The sequence below is a fragment of the Phacochoerus africanus genome, chromosome 15 (assembly GCF_016906955.1).
Source record: "Phacochoerus africanus isolate WHEZ1 chromosome 15, ROS_Pafr_v1, whole genome shotgun sequence".
Classification (NCBI taxonomy): Eukaryota; Metazoa; Chordata; class Mammalia; order Artiodactyla; family Suidae; genus Phacochoerus; species Phacochoerus africanus.
In genome coordinates this window covers 43,635,659-43,656,990 of record NC_062558.1, presented here as the reverse complement: position 1 = coordinate 43,656,990, position 21,332 = coordinate 43,635,659, and the positions used below count along the sequence as shown (strand labels likewise).

At 49.8% G+C, this 21,332-nt stretch overlaps 1 protein-coding gene across 2 annotated transcripts in view; it reads right to left on the bottom strand.

The window, feature by feature from the left end:
- Positions 1 to 21,332, bottom strand: part of MYO18B (myosin XVIIIB) — a 237,253-nt gene that overhangs the window by 144,806 nt on the left and 71,115 nt on the right. For both annotated transcript variants that reach the window (XM_047761184.1, XM_047761185.1), the window contains exons 14-21: positions 19,172 to 19,262; positions 17,163 to 17,355; positions 13,731 to 13,811; positions 11,675 to 11,822; positions 7,114 to 7,273; positions 4,450 to 4,633; positions 3,434 to 3,656; positions 633 to 742 (exon numbers count right to left, since the gene is read on the bottom strand). In XM_047761184.1, coding sequence (XP_047617140.1) covers positions 633 to 742; positions 3,434 to 3,656; positions 4,450 to 4,633; positions 7,114 to 7,273; positions 11,675 to 11,822; positions 13,731 to 13,811; positions 17,163 to 17,355; positions 19,172 to 19,262 — 1,190 coding nt within the window. The remainder of the gene's footprint in view (positions 1 to 632; positions 743 to 3,433; positions 3,657 to 4,449; positions 4,634 to 7,113; positions 7,274 to 11,674; positions 11,823 to 13,730; positions 13,812 to 17,162; positions 17,356 to 19,171; positions 19,263 to 21,332) is intronic.

The following is a 21,332-nucleotide window of genomic DNA, read 5'->3' as shown; positions in this document are numbered from 1 at the left end:
TCATTCATCCAACAGGAAGTTTGTTGAGCACTTGCTATGAGCCAGAAAATACACAGGCAATCTATGTCATTTCAGATAAGGATATGCAGTATGCAAATATTAAAACATGATGATGTGATGGAGAGTAACATCCAAGCCAAGATCTGAAGCAAGATGACAGTGGCCAGGCATAGACTGGGAGAAAAGGGCTGGGGGCAGAGAGGACAGCGAGTGCAAAGGCCCTGAGGGGGACTGTTCACTGTACTTTGCTAAGTCAGGGGCTCTAGTCTGAAATACGTCCCAAACACCTAGACCACAGAGCCCTCTGTCACAGGCACTCTCTGCAAGCTGGTGCCGAGGGAATTGCCTCTGGGAAGGATGACTGTTCATCCTGCCAGGAGCCCTCCCAGCCGGCTCTCATTCTCCTCATGCACCTCCTCATGCAGGGGTTCAGAAGGACCCTTCTGGGACAGGCAGTGTTCCAAGTGACACTGCAGGGGGTAGAACATGGAGTTGGGGTCTGGCTTGAACCTCACGCCACCTTCGTATTTGCCCCCAAGGCCTGACTCTTGGGGCCCAGCCAGCCCCGCTGCCCCTGGAACAACCCCCTACGGAACAGAAGCCTCCGCCCCCCTTCACGCCACTCCACATACCTTCCTCTCGTCTACTCCCTCCGGGGCAGACATGAGCTTCTTGGTGAGCAGAGGGTCCAGTGCCTGGAATCTTCGACGGAACTGAGTGAGCCCCATGTGGTCAGCGTAGCCTGGGGTGAGAACAGCAGGAGGAGAACAAAGAATCCACTAAGAAGCCCAGCCCAGGACTCCAGGGCCCACTCCCAGCCTATCAACCCGCTTTCTGTGTGCACTCGCTTCCTGGGCCTCAGTGTCCCCATGTGCTAAGTGAAGAAACTGGGTTCAATCAGCATTTCCCAAATGCCTTCCCCAGAACGCGAACCCTGTCAAAGGTCCACTGAAAGTCTCAAAATATCTTCCTTGTGCTGTAGACACGCTGGGTCTGTATTATTACACCCATTATACAGATGTGGAAATTGAGGCCCAGAGAATTCAAGTCACCTAGCCCACAGTGACGTGGATTGTAACTCTCCCACGGCATTGTAATTCAAACTCTGACAGCCACCATAACTGATCCAATGGATAGAAACCAACAATGAGGTCAAAGGTGAGCAGGGACTGGGTCCCCAGGGTCTGGAACTCAAATTCCAGACCTCCAGGTTTAGACTTCATCCTAGATACAAGGGATGTGGTAGAGCCTCAGCTACCTCAAAAAGACCTCTCAAGTGGCTGGATGGGAGATGGTCTGGCGAAATCTCACTCCATTTTGAGACTTCACTTCACAGTAAGCCAAAGGCATAACAAACCATGAGGAAAAGTTATGGTGGGTGGATACGGCAAATCTAGGAAGCCTTCCTGGGGGAAGAAGAGGGTTGGGCCAGGTCTGAAGGATGCTGACCCGCACAGAGACTTGGAGACTGGGAGGTAACAGGCCCGCCCTTCCGAATCAGGCTTAGCTGGGTTCACATTTCCCTTCCGCCCTGATTAGCCCTCTGACCAGCAACAAATGACCCCACTTCTTTGAGATTCAAGCTCTTCACTTGTCAGATGAGAATAGTGAGATCTCTTGTCACACACTCACGGTGATGATTAAATCCAATAATGATTATAGTGAAAGAGGCTAACACATCTTGAACATGTTTCCAAGTCCAGGCACTTTTCTAGCTATAATTCCCTTATTAATTCCTCAACCCCCTCATCAGCTCTCTGAGACCTGAGCTATCACAGCTGAAGAGAGGGATGTACAATCTAGGGACTCACCAGGGTCAGCCACTGTCAAGCCCAGAGTCTGAAGTGTACCCACCAGGCTGCCCCAAACCTAACATTTAATGAGCATTTACTCTCCACCAGGCAGTGTGTAAGGGCTTTGTGAGAATGCCAGTTAGTGTGTGTAAGCACACAGCCCGCTGGACATCGTGGGTACCTGAGAACCAGCAAACGCATGCGTGCCATCACACACATGTGCACAGGTACAGGCAGATCTCAGAGATGCTGTGAGTTCTGTGGCAGACCACTGCGATAAATCAAATATCACAATAAAGCATCACAAAACCTTTTTGGTTTCCCAATGCATATAAAAGTTATCTTTACACTGCACTGTAGTCTATTAAGTATACAATAACATTATATCTAAGAAAAAAATGTACATACCTTAATTAAATAATACTTTTTTACTAAAAAAAATACTAACCATTATCTGAGCCCTCAGCGAGTTATAAATTTTTGCTGGTGGACTGTTGGAAATACTGCAAGAATTACCAAAAGGTGACACAAGACACAAAGTGAGCAAATGCTGCAGGAAAAACCGGTGCCAAAAGACCGGCTTGACACAGGGTTACCACAAAACTTCTGTAAAAAGCACACTGGGCAAAGTGCAATAAAACAAGGTCTGGTCTGCTCTTAGGTTACATAAGCATGGATTCCAAATCACAAATACCCGATACTCGTGTATGTACCTTTGTATGCATGTGACTATTTCTTAGATGCCGTGAAAGAGAGAAAACAATGAGGAAATGAACCAGGTCTGGGGGCAGAAACTTAACCCTCTACCTAGCTGGAAGCTCCCTGAGTAGGGCTATGCTCAGAGGCAGAGGGCAGATGCCGCAGGAGAAAGGGGCCCAGCTGACCCTGGCAAGCAGGGGCTCTAACCCGAGGGCCAGGGCGCCTCCTGCCAGCCAGGAGGAATCGATCCCCCAGCTGTGACCAGTTCGCTCTTCCCTGTGACATTATCTGTCTTCCTGCACCTGTGGTTGTGCAGACAGGAGGGAAAATCAATGCGACGCTTGGAGAAGCAAAGGGCTCATCTTTGCTTCTGGCTCTCGCAGCTGCTCCCACCTTCTCTGTCAAGTACCTCATTGCTCAGGGTTCCGTATTAACTCCATGGGAGGACACAGGGGCAGCAACCATAGTTGGGTCGTCGGTGACCATAGAAATAAGTGGGTGTCTACCTAGCTCCCTGCCAGCCCCAGCCACCTCCTCTTCTGATACAGAGCAAAAGATTAATCATTGAAAATTCCACTCTCTTTTCCAAGGCAGGTGCTCCTCAGGCATCTGCTATTGAGAGGAAGAAAAGTAAAATGCACCCCTCGCCTTCCAGGAGCACACAACTCACTCAGGAGATAAGATGGGCTTTGGATCCAGAAACCTTGGTCCAAACCTAGGCTCTACCATGTCCCAACTGTGTGGCTGTGAGCAAGTTCTTTCTCCTCCTGAGCCTCAGTTTCTTCATCTGTAAAGTGAGGTGAGCATAGCTGCCCCCTCACAGGGCTGGGCTGCTGCCTGGGAAGCTCTAGGCACAGAGGTGATGCTTCTGCACCTTGGCTGCCTGTGGTCAGCAAGCACGTCCCAGGAGACAAGCTACTCCCTCTCCAGCTGCCTCTTACCTGCCCTGTGTAGACGTAGTGCCTCCAGGATGTAGGACCCTGCAAGCTGCACCCTCAGTGCCGGGATGTCCAAGGGAGGGGACCCACCTGCCCCGGGCTTGTCTCCACCAGGCTGCGGTGGAGTCGGAGACCCCTGCCCACCCCTGCTCTCCACTGCAGGGCTCGGCACCAGGCAGTGGATGAAGTGTAACTGAGACCGTCTGATCAGGCTGATCAATGCGTCCTAGGACCGAGAGGAAACAGGGTTAGTGCTAGATGCCTGGGGGAGACAGACAAGACTTGAGACATTCCTCAAACATACTTTCAACCTTTGGGGGCCCAACATCCTACACTAAGGCCCTCCTAGCTACGGCCTGATTTGTACTCATGAGAAATAAAGGATCTTTATAACGACTCTTATTACAAAACAGATGGAAAAACTGGGACATGGAGAGGGCAAGCAAGTAGCCCCAGGCTGCATGAACCACTAGCAAAAGAAGACGACTAGAACCCAGGACCTGGCCTGAAGGCTTTTCCACTATAACAGACTATGAGTTGTTTCTTAAAGCCTATCCTGCCCATGATCCGCCCTTCTGAGTATAGCCTGACCACTGCCCAGTGCAAGTGTTCTCACTTGTTACTGGACTTGTGTGTCCAGGTAACATATTTTCAGTCAGTGCTGGGTCCTGCCGCCTTCCCCTACGGAGAGCCTAGAGTGGACATGCAGGCCTGTGTGAGGCAGGGTGGGTCTGGCTGTGATATTTGTCACCTCAATCAAGAGGGAAACTGTGGTTCCTGCAAACTTCCCGAGGTTGCTCAACTTAAACCAAAGATCTGAGACTTTGGCCTCAGACTTGGATGGGTCACTTCCCACCAAGTGTCTTTGCTCCTGTGAGCCTCAGTTTCTTCCCAGGTGGAGCATGGGGGTGCCTGGCCCTGCGGGCTCAGTGGGGAGCTCAGCGATGAAGCGGGTGGATGACCCACCCTGGAGGAGGGCAGTGAGGCCACGATGCCATGGCCACAAGGCACCCACTCACCATTTGCAGCTTGATCTGGGAGCATGGGGCTTTCCTCTTCACCGCAGCAAAGCTGCTGGCAAACGTCCTCCTGACAGCACAGCTCCTCTGCTGGGCCTGCTGGGAGGTGCCCTCCAGGCCGGCTATGGCCCGGCACACGGGGGACAGCTTGGCCCGTGCCTGGAACAGTCCCCTCAGCTCCTCCCTGGCAGGTAGGAGGGGAAAGAGAGGGGCTTTAGGAGGCTCACAGAGTGGAATGAATGGGGCCCCCAGCTTCCTGAACCTCGCCTGGGATCACAGCCTGGCTGCCTACCCCTGTGTTCACAGTCCCTTCTGCCAGAAGAGCCTGTGCCTGCTGACAAATGCCAGCCCCGTCCTCCGTGCCTCTCTCCCTCCCCTGACCTCAGAGCATCTTTCCTTTCACTGGACATTCTCATCACCTACATACCTGCAGCCATTCTACCAGACCTGCACTTCCTTCAAGGGCAAGATCACCTTAGTTATCCCCAGAATAGGCCCAGGACACAGCAGGTGCTGCCTCTCTTTCATGCAAGAATGAATGACCCACAAGTGGACAGACAGCTTGATTACCGGGCAGACACTACTGTGCCCTGGGATGAGGCCAGAGAAGACCTCATGCCCCTCTGGTGGCACCAACCCCACCCCCACAAGAGAAGCCATCTTTCCCTGCCAGTCCAGGCCCCATCTCGGCCCTGCCCTCAAGACGCGTTACCCATCCCCCTCTGTGCCTAACCTGACTACTAAGGAAATGAATCTTGTCTAGATGCACCAGGGGTGTTGAGAATGCATGGGGGAGCACACAGACTAACAATGGCTTGAATATGCTCCTGTTGAAATAAAATTCTGGAGATAGAACAGGGCGAGCCCACTGGGAGCAGGAGCCCAGCCCTAGAGGGAAGGACGTGGCCCCCAGCCCTGGTACCTGCGAGGAGGCCCACAGCCCCGACCCCTGTGAGGACTGCCTGTCTGTGGGGTTGAAGGACCTGCCCTCTGGTCTTGGATTTACTTCACGGCCTCGGGCAGCCCCTCTTGGGACCTCCATATACTCTAGGGAATGAAAGGTGCATGGGCACTAGAACCTCGTGAGAGGCCTCCCCAGGGAGACTGGAGGGCTCCGGGAATCATAGCTACACAAATACTCCTGGTCAGTTGGCACTCATGGCTGCAGAACCACATGCCGAGCAAAAGCATGGTTTGCTCTCAAAATCATCAAACCTTTGCTCTCACGCCAGCAAGAAATGCTGCTGAGATTCAGCCAAACCCGTCATGCTCTTTTACCCCACCCCCACCCTAGCACATGCTGCTCCTTTTTCCCAGAATGTCCCCCACTCACCAGGCCATCTGGTCAACCAAGGTGTGCCTGCCCCGCCCTAACCCTAGAGCCCTCATTCAGCTTGAGCCACAGGATCTTAGGGCAGGAGGAAAACCGACGAGGCAGCAAGAGGGTGGGCTATGAACCCGCTCTTTAATAAGCCATCTGCCACATTAGATCACCAAAGCTTTACATCACACGTGCAAGCCTGGCAGCATCATTCCCACTTCTCAGACTGTGAGAGGGAGGCCTAGGTCATGCAGCTTGAAAAAGGCAAAAGAAGAATGTGAACATATGCCTCACTCACCCAACAAACCCTTATGTTGTGGTGGAAAAAGCAAGAAACCCAGAGGAAGGAAAGCGACAGTCCACAGTCACCCAGGTGACAAGGGGCAGGGCTGGGACTTGCCCCCAACCCCCTGGCTTCCCACACAGCCCTCCATGTGCTCGTTAACCTTCCTTCTGGCCCATTCCCAACTTGATCTCTCCAAGAGCCATGTGCCCCGAGCCCCCCTAGATACAGGCTTTCTAATCAACTCCGACCACCTGAGAGCGCCTCCAAGGGTCACTTAGACCCAAATTGTACCCCAGCTTGGACCCTTTTTCGCCGTGTGATCACAGACAAACCATTTCACCTCCTGGGGCTTCAGTTTTCTCATCTATAAAATGAGCCTAGAGATACATTTGTAAGGACTAACATGATGCTTAGAAAGCATTTAACCTGATGCCAGGCTCATAACAAGTGGTTAGTAAATGTGGTCTCAGTGACACACAGACACACAGACACACAGACACAGACACACACACACACACACACACACACACACACACACACACCCAACAAGCATTTCCCAAGAGCTCTCTGAACACGAAACAGTGAGTGCTGCCAGCCCTCTACCAGCACATCTAAGAAGAGTAGTCAAGAAACGTAGTGAACTAGTTTTAACGCCACAAAACATTATCACTTGGGTTTTATGACCCCCCAGCTGGAGGATGTCCATAAAAGTCCTTCCAGTCACACCATTTCTCAGACACTTAATGAAAGGCCAGAAGCCAAAGTAAGAAGTCACAGCTTCCTCACTTTTGCTCTGCCTCCCCAAAGGCTAGTTTTCTCCTCGACTGGACTCAGGCTGGCCCCAGGGAGACACTGTACTGCTCCTATGACTGCAGGCTGTTGCCTTCCCTCCTCTGGATTTCTTGCTTTTTTCCACCACAACATAAGGGTTTGTTACATAAGGTCTTTGTGTCATTAGGGAGGGGGTTCCTGAATGCCCTCCGTCACTGGCTTGTTCTGACTTCGTGGTCCCAGCACCTTGAATGCCCCTGCCTGTCCCAGCCCTGGCCAGGCTCACCTCTTTGATTGCAGCAGGACCTGGGGGGCATCCAGGGCCGAGAGGTTGGGCTTGGCCCTGTGGAGCCAGCCAGTGAGGTCGTAGCGCACGGGGTCGTGTCCCAGCTGGTGGGCAATCTCGCACTGGAGGGGCTGCTCACAGGACCGGAGGGCAGAGGTCTCTGGAAGCAGACACAGGGCATGAGTGCTGGGGCCTGCCAGAGCAGCAGGGCACTCTGTCATCACCTGGCATCATTAAGAACAAGGCTTTTGCATTTTAATGTTTCAAGCTAGCAAAGCTACCAGTTCCGGGCACCATGTTTCTCCTGCTTTGTGCACTTATGTGCATCACTCTCAACCTGGGTTCTATTCCTCCTGGCTTTTTTTTTTTTTCTTTCTTTTTATGGCTGCAGCCATGGCATATAGAAGTTTCTGGGCTAGGAGTCAAATTGGAGCTGCAGCTGCCAGCCTATGCCACAGCAACACCAGATCTGAGCCACACCTGTGATCTATGCTGTAGTTCAGGCAACACCGGATCCTTAACCCGCTAAGCGAGGTCAGGGATCCACACGCATCCCCACAGACACTATGTCAGGTTCTTAACCCACTGAGTCACAATGGGAACTCCATTCCTTGTTTCCTTACATCAAGGATACCTATTTTCCCCAAATACCATCACTACATACAGTCTTCATGACTTGTGCCATAGCCATGTGTTTTCACCTGGGCTGTTGTGTACTTAATGTTTTCTTCCAAATGACTCACATTTCTACAGGTAAACTCCATTTGTACAGAAGCTATATACTGCAGGTTTGGTGTGCCAGCTATATATTTTTTCTAATACTATGGAAATAAATATGTAGTGATTAAATATTTTTGAAAACATGTATGCATTACCGCCTAAAATTGTCTTGAATGCCAGTGACTAAATAAATGAATAGCGTATTCTTAGGAGATGCTGGCAGACAGCAGACACTTGGTTCCAAGGGACAGAATGGGACAAATAAATGAGCTTGGAGTTAGAGAAGACCTGGGTTCAAACACTGATTTGACCATTTATTACATTGGGACCAGCACTGAGCCACCTAAACCTCTGAGCCTCGGTCTCCTCCTTTAATATGGATTAAATGATACATGCCCCCCAGAGCAGCATAAAGTGTGAAGGAGATCATGCGTGTAAAATACTTTGGAATGGTGCTGCAGCAGTCGCTCGGTGAGTAGTAGAGGGTGCCACTACCTCTTCCTGCACTGAACTTATGCTGATGCTCTAGAATCACAAAGGGTCTACCCCAGCATCCAGTGCTCAGCATCACGCTGGCCCATGACTGGAGTCTGGAAATGCTTGTGGAATGGATGAATGAATGGATGGATGGATGAATTCCGGATCTTTTTTTCCTATCAATCTAATTGCAGTGGTCCTCTCAGACTGAGTAATGGCTCCAGACCAATTATCGTTTTGGTTCTTGAATCTTTTGCGACCCATCTTTCTATGTCTTCTCATCCACCACACGTCTTAGGATCCTGATTCCCTGCCTTAAATCCTCACTTGCTACCTCTACACTGTAGCTAAGAAACGAAGGACCTGCATTCTTAGAACTCTGTGCAAAATACACAAAGTCCAAGGGTCTGCAGGTTCGTGGATGAGGAAGGGGCATGTTCTCTGCCATCTGACCGGCTGCTTGAAAGTCCTATGTGCTCACGTCCAGGCTCTCCTCGTGTTCTGGATGATTAACACTTCTTGTTAAGTTAAGTATCATTGCATCTAGAGCATCCCGTGAGCCCTTCAGAGCCATGTGGTCACTGCCCTTCCATTGAGAGAGGAGAGCAATGTGACAGAGAGACACTTGGCCCAGCACATATGTCTGCAATGCCCCTGCAATGCTGCAGGTGTCTGTTTTCCAGGCTGCCTCTCTGCACTGGGCTGGAAGCACTGTGAGGGCAGGGACTGTGTCCACTTATCATTCTGTCCAGCAGCAAGCACAGATCTGGCTCTGAACAACAACTCTAGGACACTGATGTAGGGGAGGGCAAAACAAGAAAGAAAGAAGGATGTTGATATCTGCCAAGCCCTAGCCAGCCTCTGTCATTCAGTCCTCACTCTGCTGTGATTTGAGTATCAATGGCTGGTTTCTAGAAAGTGCCACTGAGGTTCAGAGAGATGAGACAGCTTGGCTAAAGGTACATACATGTCAGGACAGAACCAGATTTAGGACACAGGTAGGGCTGCCAGCCCCAGAGCCCATCTCCGAGCCAGGAATATGGAGGAGTCACGATTCCCAGAACCAGCCTGAGGACAGCTCCCAGGATGGAGGCCAGCTCCAGCCCCTCACCTTCCCTCCCTCCTGGAAATGGCTGCACACCATGGTTTTGTTCATTCAAGCATCTCGCAGGCAGCTCTGGTTTTCTGGAGCCCTTGGAAACATCTGTAAGAGGGAACCTCGCCCAGAAGACCTCTGTCCAGGTTTCAGCATCATCCCCTCCCCCAGAAGCTTGATCCCTCAGACTAGGGCAGGGGCTTCTCTGCACCATTCTACCCCAGGCCCTTACTCCCTGTGGCTGAGCTGTCCACTGGGCCTGGGCTCTGGGAGGGCTGCTCCTGCTCCCCCTGAGCTTCCACTCTGTAGGGCACCTTAGGTGAGAGGCAGCAGACAGAGAGCACCAGCTTGGCCAGAAAGCCCTACCTGTTCTGCTTGATTGAAAGTTCTTGTTAACTCAGAGCTAATCAGAAAACCCTAGAGATAAGGTTATTTTTTGAATACCAGTATGTCTGAGTTAATGCGCCTGTTTCAGTCAGTCCAGGACAAGGGGTGTACACAAAGCTCTCCTCTGAGGACTTAGAGTCTGTGGCATCCGGCTCAGGGTGTCCAGGACTGGCACCATCAGGATTCACAGGGGAACAAGAGGGGACATAAATGTAGATATTCCTGGACTGGGATGCCCCAGAGCTGAATCCCTGGCCATCTTCACCTCCAACCCACATTCCTTTAGTGATCAAACCAGATCTATAGTCCTCAACTTCTTATAGGTTTTTTTTGTTTGTTTGTTTTTGTTGTTTTTGTTTTTTTTGTTTTTTTTGTTTTTTTTTTGCTTTATCACCCATCTTTTCTGCTAGAATGCCAGTCCCTCAGGGTTGGGGACTTTATTTTGTTCATGGATATATTTCCCGGCATAGGACAGTGACTGCCACCTTGCAGGTGCTCCATAACGACTGGATGAATGAACCTGAGAATGAATGAACCCACCTCTTGACCACAGCGCCTCTTGGGACCTAGGAGCCCTCAGAGTGTCTATTCCTTCTTATGTGCCTGGGGCATCAGGGTGGAGAGGGCTCCCGAGAGGTTTAGATTCAGAGCTTGTGCTGACTCTGCCTTTGGCCACTTGCCCTCTGGCAGATCGCAGACAAGCATCTCTATGAGCATTTCTCTGGAGCTCACTTTCTTCACCTTGGGGAGTAAGAATAGCAACCTCCACATACATGATAGGATCCTACCAGATGCTGTACACAACGCCCCAGGTGTGGGCCCTGCGTGGAGTGTGGACAGCCTTCCTCCATCCCCTGAAATGAAGGGGATAATGTTCTTTTATCACCATTGACAGACCTGGTCTCATCAAAAATGCCCGCAAAACCTGTCAGTCCCATGTGCTCACAGATAACCAAGCTCCGCAGGTGCCTCTCACCCGATCACTGCAGAGGAGGTTCTGGTCAAAAGGAGGCCATGGCCATCTCCACGCTCACTCGAAATTACATGAGGTTTGCTCAGTGCCTCACTGGTGGAAGGACAAACAGCCAGGCTTGAACTTGAGGTTGGCCGATGCCAAATCCTGTAGTCTCTGATCTTGTTTCAGCTCAAAGCATCAATCTCCGCTCAGACTTCTCCCTCCTACCAATCTCACCCCTCACCAAGTGCTGGGGGTCCTACCTGCTCAGTACCTTGGGAGTCTGCCCACCTCCCCAGCGCAGGCCAGCCCCTCTCTCACCTCCTTGGCCACTTTCCTATCGTGTCACCAGACTGCAGTCTGGGTGAACTTCCTGGAACATGAATCTGACCAGTCTCACTGCCTAGAATCCTTCATGGCTTCTCATGGCTCTAGGTTAAAACCAATGTTGTCTGCGAGGTCTTCAAGGGCTTCTGAGCTCTGAGCCCTGACAGCATCTCCCTCCCTGGCCCACAGCACTTCCTATCCTCTATCAGATTTACCTGCCTCTCCCCTGAGAGCCCCTGGCTGCTGGAGAAACAACATCTGCCTGATGCCCACCACCAAGCCCAGTTTGTCATCTCAGGCCCGTCGGACACGCATGTGCTCATGTGTTAGCTTGGCCATCATCTCCCCACCCCCACCCAGCTCCCCAGCAAGGACATGGGTCCCATCAGCCTATTCACCACTGTACGGAATGGCACCCAGCACACATACAGTAGCTGCTCAGGCCACTTGCTGAACACATGAATGAAGGAAAGCACTCACAGGCACAGGAACGGATGATTCTGCACTCAGATTCCCCCACCCGGCTCTGCAGACCTTACTAGTACTCTGACAGGTTCTGATTCCCAGGCTGGACTCAGCACCACCTGCTGCCCCCTTACCTTCAGCTCCAGCTCCTTTCTTCTCAAAGAAGGCACAGAGGCGCCCAAGCACCACGGCATCACTAGAGCCCTCCACCCGGACCTCCTCATCCAGAACCCAGAAAAGGCCCCTGGTGTCCTCAGCACCTTCTCTGGCTGGTAAGTGGACCTGGTGAGAGATCAGGAGACACTAAGGAGTCCAGATCCCATGGCAGAGGACAGGCCTGAATTTCTCTTCCCACCCATGAGGGTCGGGGACATGGGTCCCAGGCATCATGCCTCATGCATTGGCCTGGACCCCTGTTCCCGCACACCCTGGACACTCAGTGTTGAAGCCACAAAACTAACATTCTCTCAGTTACCAGGGGTCCAGATCCTGCCTCTGTCTTCATTTCCTCTGTGACCTTGGGCAACTTACTGCACCTCTCTGAGCCTTGTTTTTTCCTCTTTTGCAAAATGGAGACTGGCAATAGTTTCCTCCCAGGGCTGTTGTGAGGCTTTAACAAAGGCGCACACTCTGTAAACTACACACTTCTGGATCTACACAGGCAGCTGGTCTATTTGTACACTGCCAAACATGAAAGGATTAATTCCACCCACCTCACTTCCTCTTAGAAGTCTCTATTTTTTAAAAACTAAAATCTTGAAGGAAAAAAAAAAAAAGTGCTAGGAGAATGCCTTAGAGAAGGTGAACTTGGTTCAATGGCACAGACGTGGAATTTTAAATCCAGCCCCCAGCATCAGAGGCCACTCAAGCAAGCCTGCAGCTCTGTGTATGGGAAACTAAGCGTGGCCTGGGGGTCTGCAGGGCTGATCCAAGGGCCCACAATAAGCTGACACAACTGAAAATGGTGACAAGCAGTCGAAGAGGAAATATGATGTGTGTGGTGACCCTCAGGCCCAGTGTGCCAGCAAAAGGGGCTTCCCAGGACATGAGGATTTTGGTGTCAAGGCCAGCAAAGTGCCTGGCAAACCAGGACAGCTGGTCACTCTAACTCAGGAATATTAGTCCACACCCTACCAAGAGGGATCCAGAGACAGGAAGAACATATCCAGGGTCACAGGGAGAGGCCCGGGCAGAAGTGAACCTGGATCCCAGGCATCCCAAGTCTTCACCTTGGCCTTGAAAGGTGAAGGGGTTAAAACCTAGAGTCAGCCCATCCCCAGAAGGCAGCTGTTCCAGCCACTGCCCGAGGGTCCTGTGACACCATGATCCTTCCCCCCTCACATGCCCCCAGGGAAGAAGCACGACAGGGACAGGGTGCCAGCCTGAGAGGTGGCAGCAAGCAGCAGATGTGGGTATGAAGGGCCAGCAGAGCTCACAGATAAGGGAACTTTGCAGGACCAGGGTCAGCCCACTGAGAGCAGCCAGGGAATGAGAACAAGGTGTCAAAGCCACCTTCAGGACATCCACTGTGTGCCACGCACCTTGCAGGGGCTGTATGTGCCAGATCTAATGGATGGTCTCAACAACCCTGCAGCTGCTATCATTCCCATGTGGGTGATGAGACAACTGAGGCTTGGAGAAGTGAAGTGACATGCCCAAGGCCACCAAGATTGGGCCAGAGCCTGGCAAGTTCCACAGCCCAAGCACTTTCACACTAAGATGCGAAGAAGGGGCAGAAGTCCAGTGAAATGGTCAAGGGTGGCTCTGGAGAGAGGGCTGAGCATAGGCACAGATCTGGGGTCTGAGGATGGGGACAGTGAGGTAAGGAGTCGGGTATCCCCAAACTAAAGCCTCCTGCCTCCAAGGAGGTCAGGAGCCCGGGTCCAGCACTGCCCCCATCCGCCCAGGCCCCCAGTGTCCCAGGCTCCGATGGGCACGGCACCTTCATCTGAACACCTGATCTTTCCAGGTGAGAGTGGCTGGGGCCACTGGGCACTGGCCTTAAACCCCCCTCAGCTGAGACCACAGGCTCCAGGGATAAGCTCTTTCTAAGACACAGACTCAGATTCTCAACATTGATTCCCAACCCGAAGTGGGGGAGGATTTAAATATTCGTGCCCAGGTCACATCCACAGACCACTTGATGCAGAATCTGGTCTGGGCACCCTGGTTTGCTGGACCCCATGTTACCTGTGAAGGACTCTGATCCACAACAGCCACTGTGGTCCCCGGGGACGTCTCTGGGAGATCGAACGGCACAGGAACACCTTCCTAGAATGTCACAGAAGTTCAGCATTAGTTGCTTCTGTGAGCTGATGGGCTAGAAATTTCTGGGGGAGCAAAGAGAAGTGAGCACGTCCATCATCACACCTGGGTCTCTTTTTATTATTATCTCTTAATTGTGGTAAAATAGACGTGGCATAAAATTTACCATTTTAATCATTTGTAAGTGTACAAATCATTGGCGTAAAGTACATTCATGTCACTGTGCAACCACTGCCACCATTGTCTCCAAACCCTTTATATCTTACAAAACTGAAACTTTGCACCATTAAATATTAATTCCCATTTCCCTCTCCCACTTCTTCCTCTTCGAATCTGAGTGTATCATATCAGTGGAATCAGGCAGTATTTGTCCTTCTGTGACTGGCTTACTGCCCTTAGCATAAGGTCCATGTCATAGCATGTGTCAGAATTTCCTTCCTTTTTTATGGCTGAATAATAAACCCTTGTATGAATATATCACATTTGTTTACCCATCATCCACTGATGGACACTGGGTCGCTTCCATATTTTGGCTACGGTGAATGAGGCTGCTCTGAACATGGGTGTAAATATCTCTTAAAGACCTTGCTTGCAATTTCTTTTCAGTAAATACCCAGAAGTGGAATTGCTGGATCAAATGGTAATTCTATTTTTAATTTTTTGAGAAAATACCATACTGTTTTCCACAGCAGCTGTACCACGTTATATTCCCAGCAGTACACAAGGATTCCAATTTCTCTACATCCTTCCCAACACTTGTTACTTTTTTGTTTCATTAAACTAGTGGGTGTGAAATGGTATCTCAATGGGTTTTTTAATTTTATTGAAGTATAGGTGATTTGCAACTTTTGCCGTACATACAGCACAGTGGCTCAGGTGTGTGTGTGTGTACCTTTTCAGATGTTTTTCCATTATGGTTTATCACAGAATATTGAGTGTAGACACCTGTGCTGCACAGTAGGACATTGTGCTTTTCTCAATGTGGTTCGATGTGCATTTCCCTAAACTGGTGATGCTGAACATCTTTTCATGTGTCTACTGACCATGTGTATATCTTTTTTGGAGAAATGTCTATTCAACTCCTTTGTCTATTTTTACTTGGGTTCTCTGTTTTTCTTGGTTTTTATCATTACCCTCCGCCTTTGTATGAGAAGGTTGCAGACTGTACCCCAATAACATCCTAATAGCATCCATCCTGCAAGGCTGTCAGCAATCATGAAGAGAGCTTCATCAGGAACTGATACTTCAGTCCAAACATTTCCAATATGTACTGAGTACCTAACAAGTGCTGGGGGCTGGAGAGGGTAAACACAAACTAAAGATTATAACAGTTGCCATGGAGAAGTAGCCAGAAGTGTGCAGACACGCTATACTCAAAAAATGTTCATCACAGCGTTGTTTATAACCATATAAATGTGGAAAACACCCGGACGTCCAAAGGAGAGTTGAGGTATAATCAGACATAACCATTCAGATACATTTTTACTAAAAGCGGTAAGTGGAGTGAGGAAATGTGAATAACATAATGGTATGAGGGAAGAGCAGACTATAAAATCATGTATAGAGATGGATGGGACATCTGTAGAGAAGACAATATATGGAAAAATAACTGGTATAAAATACAGGCAGTGGTAACAGCGGTTGCCTCTAGTTGGTGGGGCTAAAGGAGATGGTGTTTTCTTCCTCTTGACACTTATATGCACTTCCCACTTTCTAAATAAAGAAGATGTTTTACTGTAATCATTAGAAATACGTGAAATATTGTGGGAAAATATGATAGCTGCTACCATAACTGGAATGCCTAGCACAAATTAGGTCTTTTCTATCCAACTTCATCAAATGCTCAAAATAGTGTCCTGAGGCAGCACAGTAAAAATGATTATAAAAATAACCACCCCCCCTCCCCTTCCCTGCATCCATGCTCTTTGCACAGATGCTGCAGTTTCCCCCATTGAGCAGTGGACACCATTTCCCCACCCCTCAAGTCAAGGCTCAGCCCTGGGCCTGTTGTGACCAAGTGAATCCAACAGAAGTGACTCTGCCAGTTCCAAGTCTAGGTCCCAAGGGCCCTGTGCACTTCTGCCTGCTCTCTTGTACCCCTAAAAACAGCCTGGGCTCACATGCTGGAGGACACAACAGTCCCAGAGCATCAGATGAGTCACCCTAGCCAAGGGTCTGCCTGGATCAGCTTGTGGCCAGCTGACCCCCAGACACATGGGTGAGCCAGCCAAGACCATCAGAGCCACTTACCTAACATGTCTGGGATCACAAGCATGTGCTGTCCCAGCCAAGAAGAACCACCCAAGCAACCCAGAGACATGTAAGCGATAACAAAAGGTCATTTTTTAAGCCACTATGTTTTTTTTTGGGGGGGGGGTTATTACACACCATTACTGCAGCAAATGGTAACTGTTACAGGAGTATTGCTATTTCTTTTTTACGTGACAGAATTGAGGATCAGAGAGGGTGAGAGACTCTCCTAAGGCCACACAGCCAATAAGTGACAGAGTTGAGTCAGACCCCACATCTCATCAATGTCACGTGTTTAAGATTTATCCATGTGATGTTTTCAAATTTATTGCTGTGTGGGCTCCAACCAAAGAAATGACTATAATTTCAATATCCATTATTCTTCTGATAAACAACACGGTCATTTCTCATATTTTTCCATGAGCACTTGCTAGAGCCTAGGGTTCCCCTCAGGAAGGAAGGAGGGAGCAGATGGGAGGGGCATGGGGGTGCTGGCTGTGTCCTCCTTTCCCCCTGGGTGGCAGGCATGTGAGTGTGCTCGGTTGGGCAAATTCACTGAGCTGAACGCTTCTGATTTATGCACTTGTCTGTGTAAATGTTACAGTTCAATATAAGCATTTTTAAAAATATAAGTAGAGAAGGGCAGGCAGGAAGCCGTCTGCACATGTTTGCTGACACACACACACACGGAGTTTCTCCGGGCGTCTCCTCAGAAGGGAACTGCATCTTCCCCTCGGTGATACTCCCATGTTACAACCCAAAGGGTGTGCAAACCCACTGTTCTCCCCCATTATAGAGAACGAAGGGCTTTCCATGGGGAGGATGCAAACCAAGCGCTGGGAGTGGGAGTGCAGAGGAACAGGTCATCCCACACAAGGGACGGTTGTGGAGCGAGGCCTGGAGAGCACCAAGTTCTGGGCTGTAAGGTGCAGGGGCCGTGGATGGCTGGAAACCAGACTGGGAAGGCAGGCCTGGAGTTGGGGATTTAATCAGTGATGGACCAATGAGGATGAAGCCCGAGCCACTGGAAGACCAGACGCCCCTCCCTGCCCAGCCTCCTGCCCTCCACTAAGCCCCCGCCAAGGCCCCATTCTTCCCAGGCCATACCTCCCGGTGTCGCTCCAATGTCGAGACAAAGGTCCGCTGGTAGAAAAGCAGCTGCAAGCGCTCATGAGCGTAATTGTGGCACAGCTCCTCGAAGGTGGCAGCCCGGTCTTTGCCCTGGTGCCGGGGATTCTGGAAGCCTGGGGAATCCACCACCATGATGGAGGCCATAGAGAGGTGGTGGGAGGAGAAGGATCTGGGGGAAAAGGAGAGGGGCCCCAAGAGGACATGCAATCTCTGAGCCCTGCTGGTCCAACCCTCCCACTCCCCATCACAGAGATGGAGAAACCAAGGCAGCATGCTGGGTGGGTCTGCGGATCCAGCACATCTCACCACTGACAGGCTGTGTGACCTTAGGAAAGTTACCTAACCTCTCTGAGCATGGGTCTGCCCACTATTAAATGGTGGTAGGGGTGGTGGGATGATCCTATGGGGCTGCGGTAAGAAGAGAAGGAGTTAAAGTATGGAAAGCGCTTCCTGTGGACCCCGAAGGCCTTCAGGAAACACTCTCTCTCCTCCATCAGGCCCAGAGTAGAGAGATGACTTAAGGTCACACCACAGATTGGCTGTAAAGTTAGGACTAAAGCCTTCTTTTCTTTCTTAGTGACATGTTGCAAGAGAAAAGCAATTTTGCTCTATGGCCATACCACCCTGAGCATGCTCAGTCTCATCTGATCTTGGAAACTAAGCAAGGTCAGGCCTGGTTAGTACTTGAATGGGAGAAACAACTTTGTTCAGTGCCTGCCTCAGTTTACAAAGCTCCTTCAAGCCATCACCTCCCTGATCCTCTTGACAAAAGTATCAGGGTGGAAGAGAAGGTATTATTCACATCACAAAGCAGGAGTTAAGGGACTCTGGAGACCGTCACATGTGGGCTTCACCCTTGCTCACCAGCCAAGACAGCAATGAGCTGTGTGTCTTGAGAGAATTGCCTGACCTCTCTGAGCCTCAGCCGGGAAAGGGCTAATGATGAAAATAGCTATTGGGATGGTTGGATGTGATAAGACATCCATGGCTCTGAATGTGGCCAGTGCTCAGCAGGTATTTTCTATTATTATCATCATTAGTATGACCAGCTACGTTTGGAGGGGCCCTTCGTCTGAAAAGGAGCTCTTCGCCATTATCTGGTGAGGTTTTCCATCTGTAAAATGGGGCCAATGAGATCAGGCACCACATAGCTATAGACGAAGACCAAGTCAGTTAATGTTCAGAAAGCCAGACGCCTGCTACGTGCTCATAAATGGCAGGACAGTGGGAACTGTTATCAATACACCCATTTCACAGATGGGGGCTCCGATGACCAAGCAGGAAGCAGCTTCCTCCCCTGGCAGTTCACAGGGGAGGTTCCACACCAATAAATACTTCTTCCTCTAAGCACACTTGATCCCCCTGGCTTCTGGATAATGTGTTTGTGGTCTCAGATCGCAATTACTCCAGCAGCAAGAAAAGGGACCGATTCCATGTCCATGGAGAAGCCCCGCTGCTCTGTTGCTACGCACCAGCCTCATCCCCTTAGCAGGCTGTCGGAAGCCTAATTATCCCTCCTGTGCTCACACAGGAGGAGGAGAAGCCCTCATCTGGGCTCTCAATCAGTCCCACTGAAACTGCTTTCCGGGGGCTCAGAGTGTCACTTACCACAAAAGAAAACAGAGGCTCCCCAGCACCTGCTGTATTTTATGATCATGATTAAGGAGAGTCGTTTACATATGTTATTTCCTTTTTAAAATTTATTTACTGCTTTTTATTTGTCATTGATTTCTTTTAATACTCTCAATGACCATAGAGAAGAGAGGTATTTCACTGAGGCAGAAGGGGAGGTCAGAGAGGTGAACTGACTTGCCAAAGTCACACAGCCAGTGGGTAGCCAAGGTGGAATTTAAACCCAGCACCATCTGGCTCAAGAGCCCACTCTCCAGCCCAACCAACCCCAACCTGCCATAAATTCCCCATGCTCGGGCCCATTCACACTCTGCAAAGGGCCAACTTTGTACCTGGGAGAAGGCTGCCATTACCTGTTGATGAGCGAGACCACAGCAGCAAAGACCTCCTGGTACAGGCCTGAGGCCATGCCCTCCACACACTCCACACCTGTCATCTTGAGCCCTGCAGTGGGGAGGAGGGGAGGGCCACCATCCCATGGTCAAAACCTTGCCCAGGGCCCAGGACATCCCTCCAGCCACATCACTGCTGGCCTTAGAGAATGTGCGCACCCATGTGCTTAGGACCAAGTTCAAGCGTCCTGCCAGGTGCTCTAGGTTCCTGAGTATCCAGCCCCTACCTCCTCTCTACCTTGCTCTCCTGCTCAGGGCTCAACCCAACGTCACCTCATCAGGGAAGCCTGCCAGGACCACCACACTTCAAATTAGGCCAAGGCCTAGGTCTACCTTGCTTTTTAAAAAAAGATAGTTTTCAGAGTTCCCATCATGGCTTAGTGGTTAACAAATCCAACTAGGAACCATGAGGTTGCGGGTTTGATCCCTGACCTGGCTCAGTGGGTTAAGGATCTGGAGTTGCCAGACGTGGCTCAGATCCCATGTTGCTGTGGCTGTGGCTTAGGCCAGTGGCTACAGCTCTGATTTGACCCCTAGCCTGGGAACCTCCATATGCCATGGATGCGGCCCTAGAAAAGACAGAAAGACAAAAAAAAAAAAAAAAGTATTTTTCAAATTGAAATTTGATTGACATACCAAAACACCTGTTCATTTTTTGTTTGTCTTTTTAGGGCCTCATGTGCAGCATATGGAAGTTCTCAGGCTAGGGGTCCAAACAGAGCTGTAGCTGCCAGCCTACACCACAGCCACAACAATGCAGGATCTGAGCCACATCTGCAACCACAGCTCAAGGCAATGCTGGATCCTTAACCCACTGAGTGAGGCCAGGGATCAAACCTGCGTCCTCATGGATACTAGTCAGGATCATTACTGCTGAGCCACAACAGAATTCCCACCTGTTCATTTTTAATGTATATATCCTAATGAGTTTGAAATTAAGTATACACCCATGACACCACCATAAACGTGCCATAAACAGAACCATCACCTCCCTGTGTGTGTGCATGAATGTGATGGAAACTTTTAACATAATGTTAACAAATATTTAAGTATAGAGTATGGTGTTGTTAACTACAAGGATTCAGCTGTACAGCAGAGAGATTCATCTACTAATCATCTTATTCATCTACCCACTAGGATTTCAGCATTTGCATAAATGAAACTCTGTATCCTCTGACCCAAATGTCCCATTTCCCTCTCCTTCCACTCCCGGTACCCACCATTCTACGCTCTGCCTCTATGAAGTCGACTATTTTAGATTTCTGATTTAAATACTGTATTATTCAAACATAAAGAAGGAGATCCTACCATTCGCTGCAACATGGATGAACTTGGAGGATGTTATGCCAAGTGAAATAAGCCAGACACAGGAGGACAGCTCTACCCTGATTTTATTACACTGCCCACATCATATCCTGACTTTGTGGTTATTTCATTAACCTGTGCCTTTCCTCCCAGGGTGGGAGGCCCTGAGGATGGGGACTATCTCTGGGTTTGTTGGCTCCAAATCCCCAATTCCTGACATACCATTGTTACTCATTAAATATGTGCTATTCCCTCTTTCTGGACGGAAATTTGGCAATTTTATAGCAGAAGCCATAAAATGTTCATATACTTGGACTTAATAACTTCACTCTTAGGATTTTACTCTAATGAAAAATTCAGAGAAACAAAGATTTCCGCATACGTATGTTCTCCCAGTTGTTGACTATATTGGCAAAAATCACCTTTTTCAAAACAACTTAAATATCCAACAAGAGCAAATGGGTTAGATAATTTGTAGTCTGTCCATACAAGGAAATGAGCAAAGTCAAGTCTAGAAGAATACTAAATAAGATGGAAAAGTGCCTGCCCATAATATTGGGAGGAATAAAAAAGCTTAGAAAACTCTCCTAAAGGCAGTCTCAATTTTTTTTTTCTTTTTTCTTTTTGTCTTTTCAGGGCTGCACCCGCTGCATATGGAGGTTCCCAGGCTAGGGGTCAAATCAGAGCTACACCTGCCAGTCTATACCACAGCCACAGCAACACAGGATCCAAGCCATGTCTGCCACCTGCACTACAGGTCATGGCAACACCAGATCCTTAACCCAATGAGCAAGGCCAGGGATCAAACCCACGACCT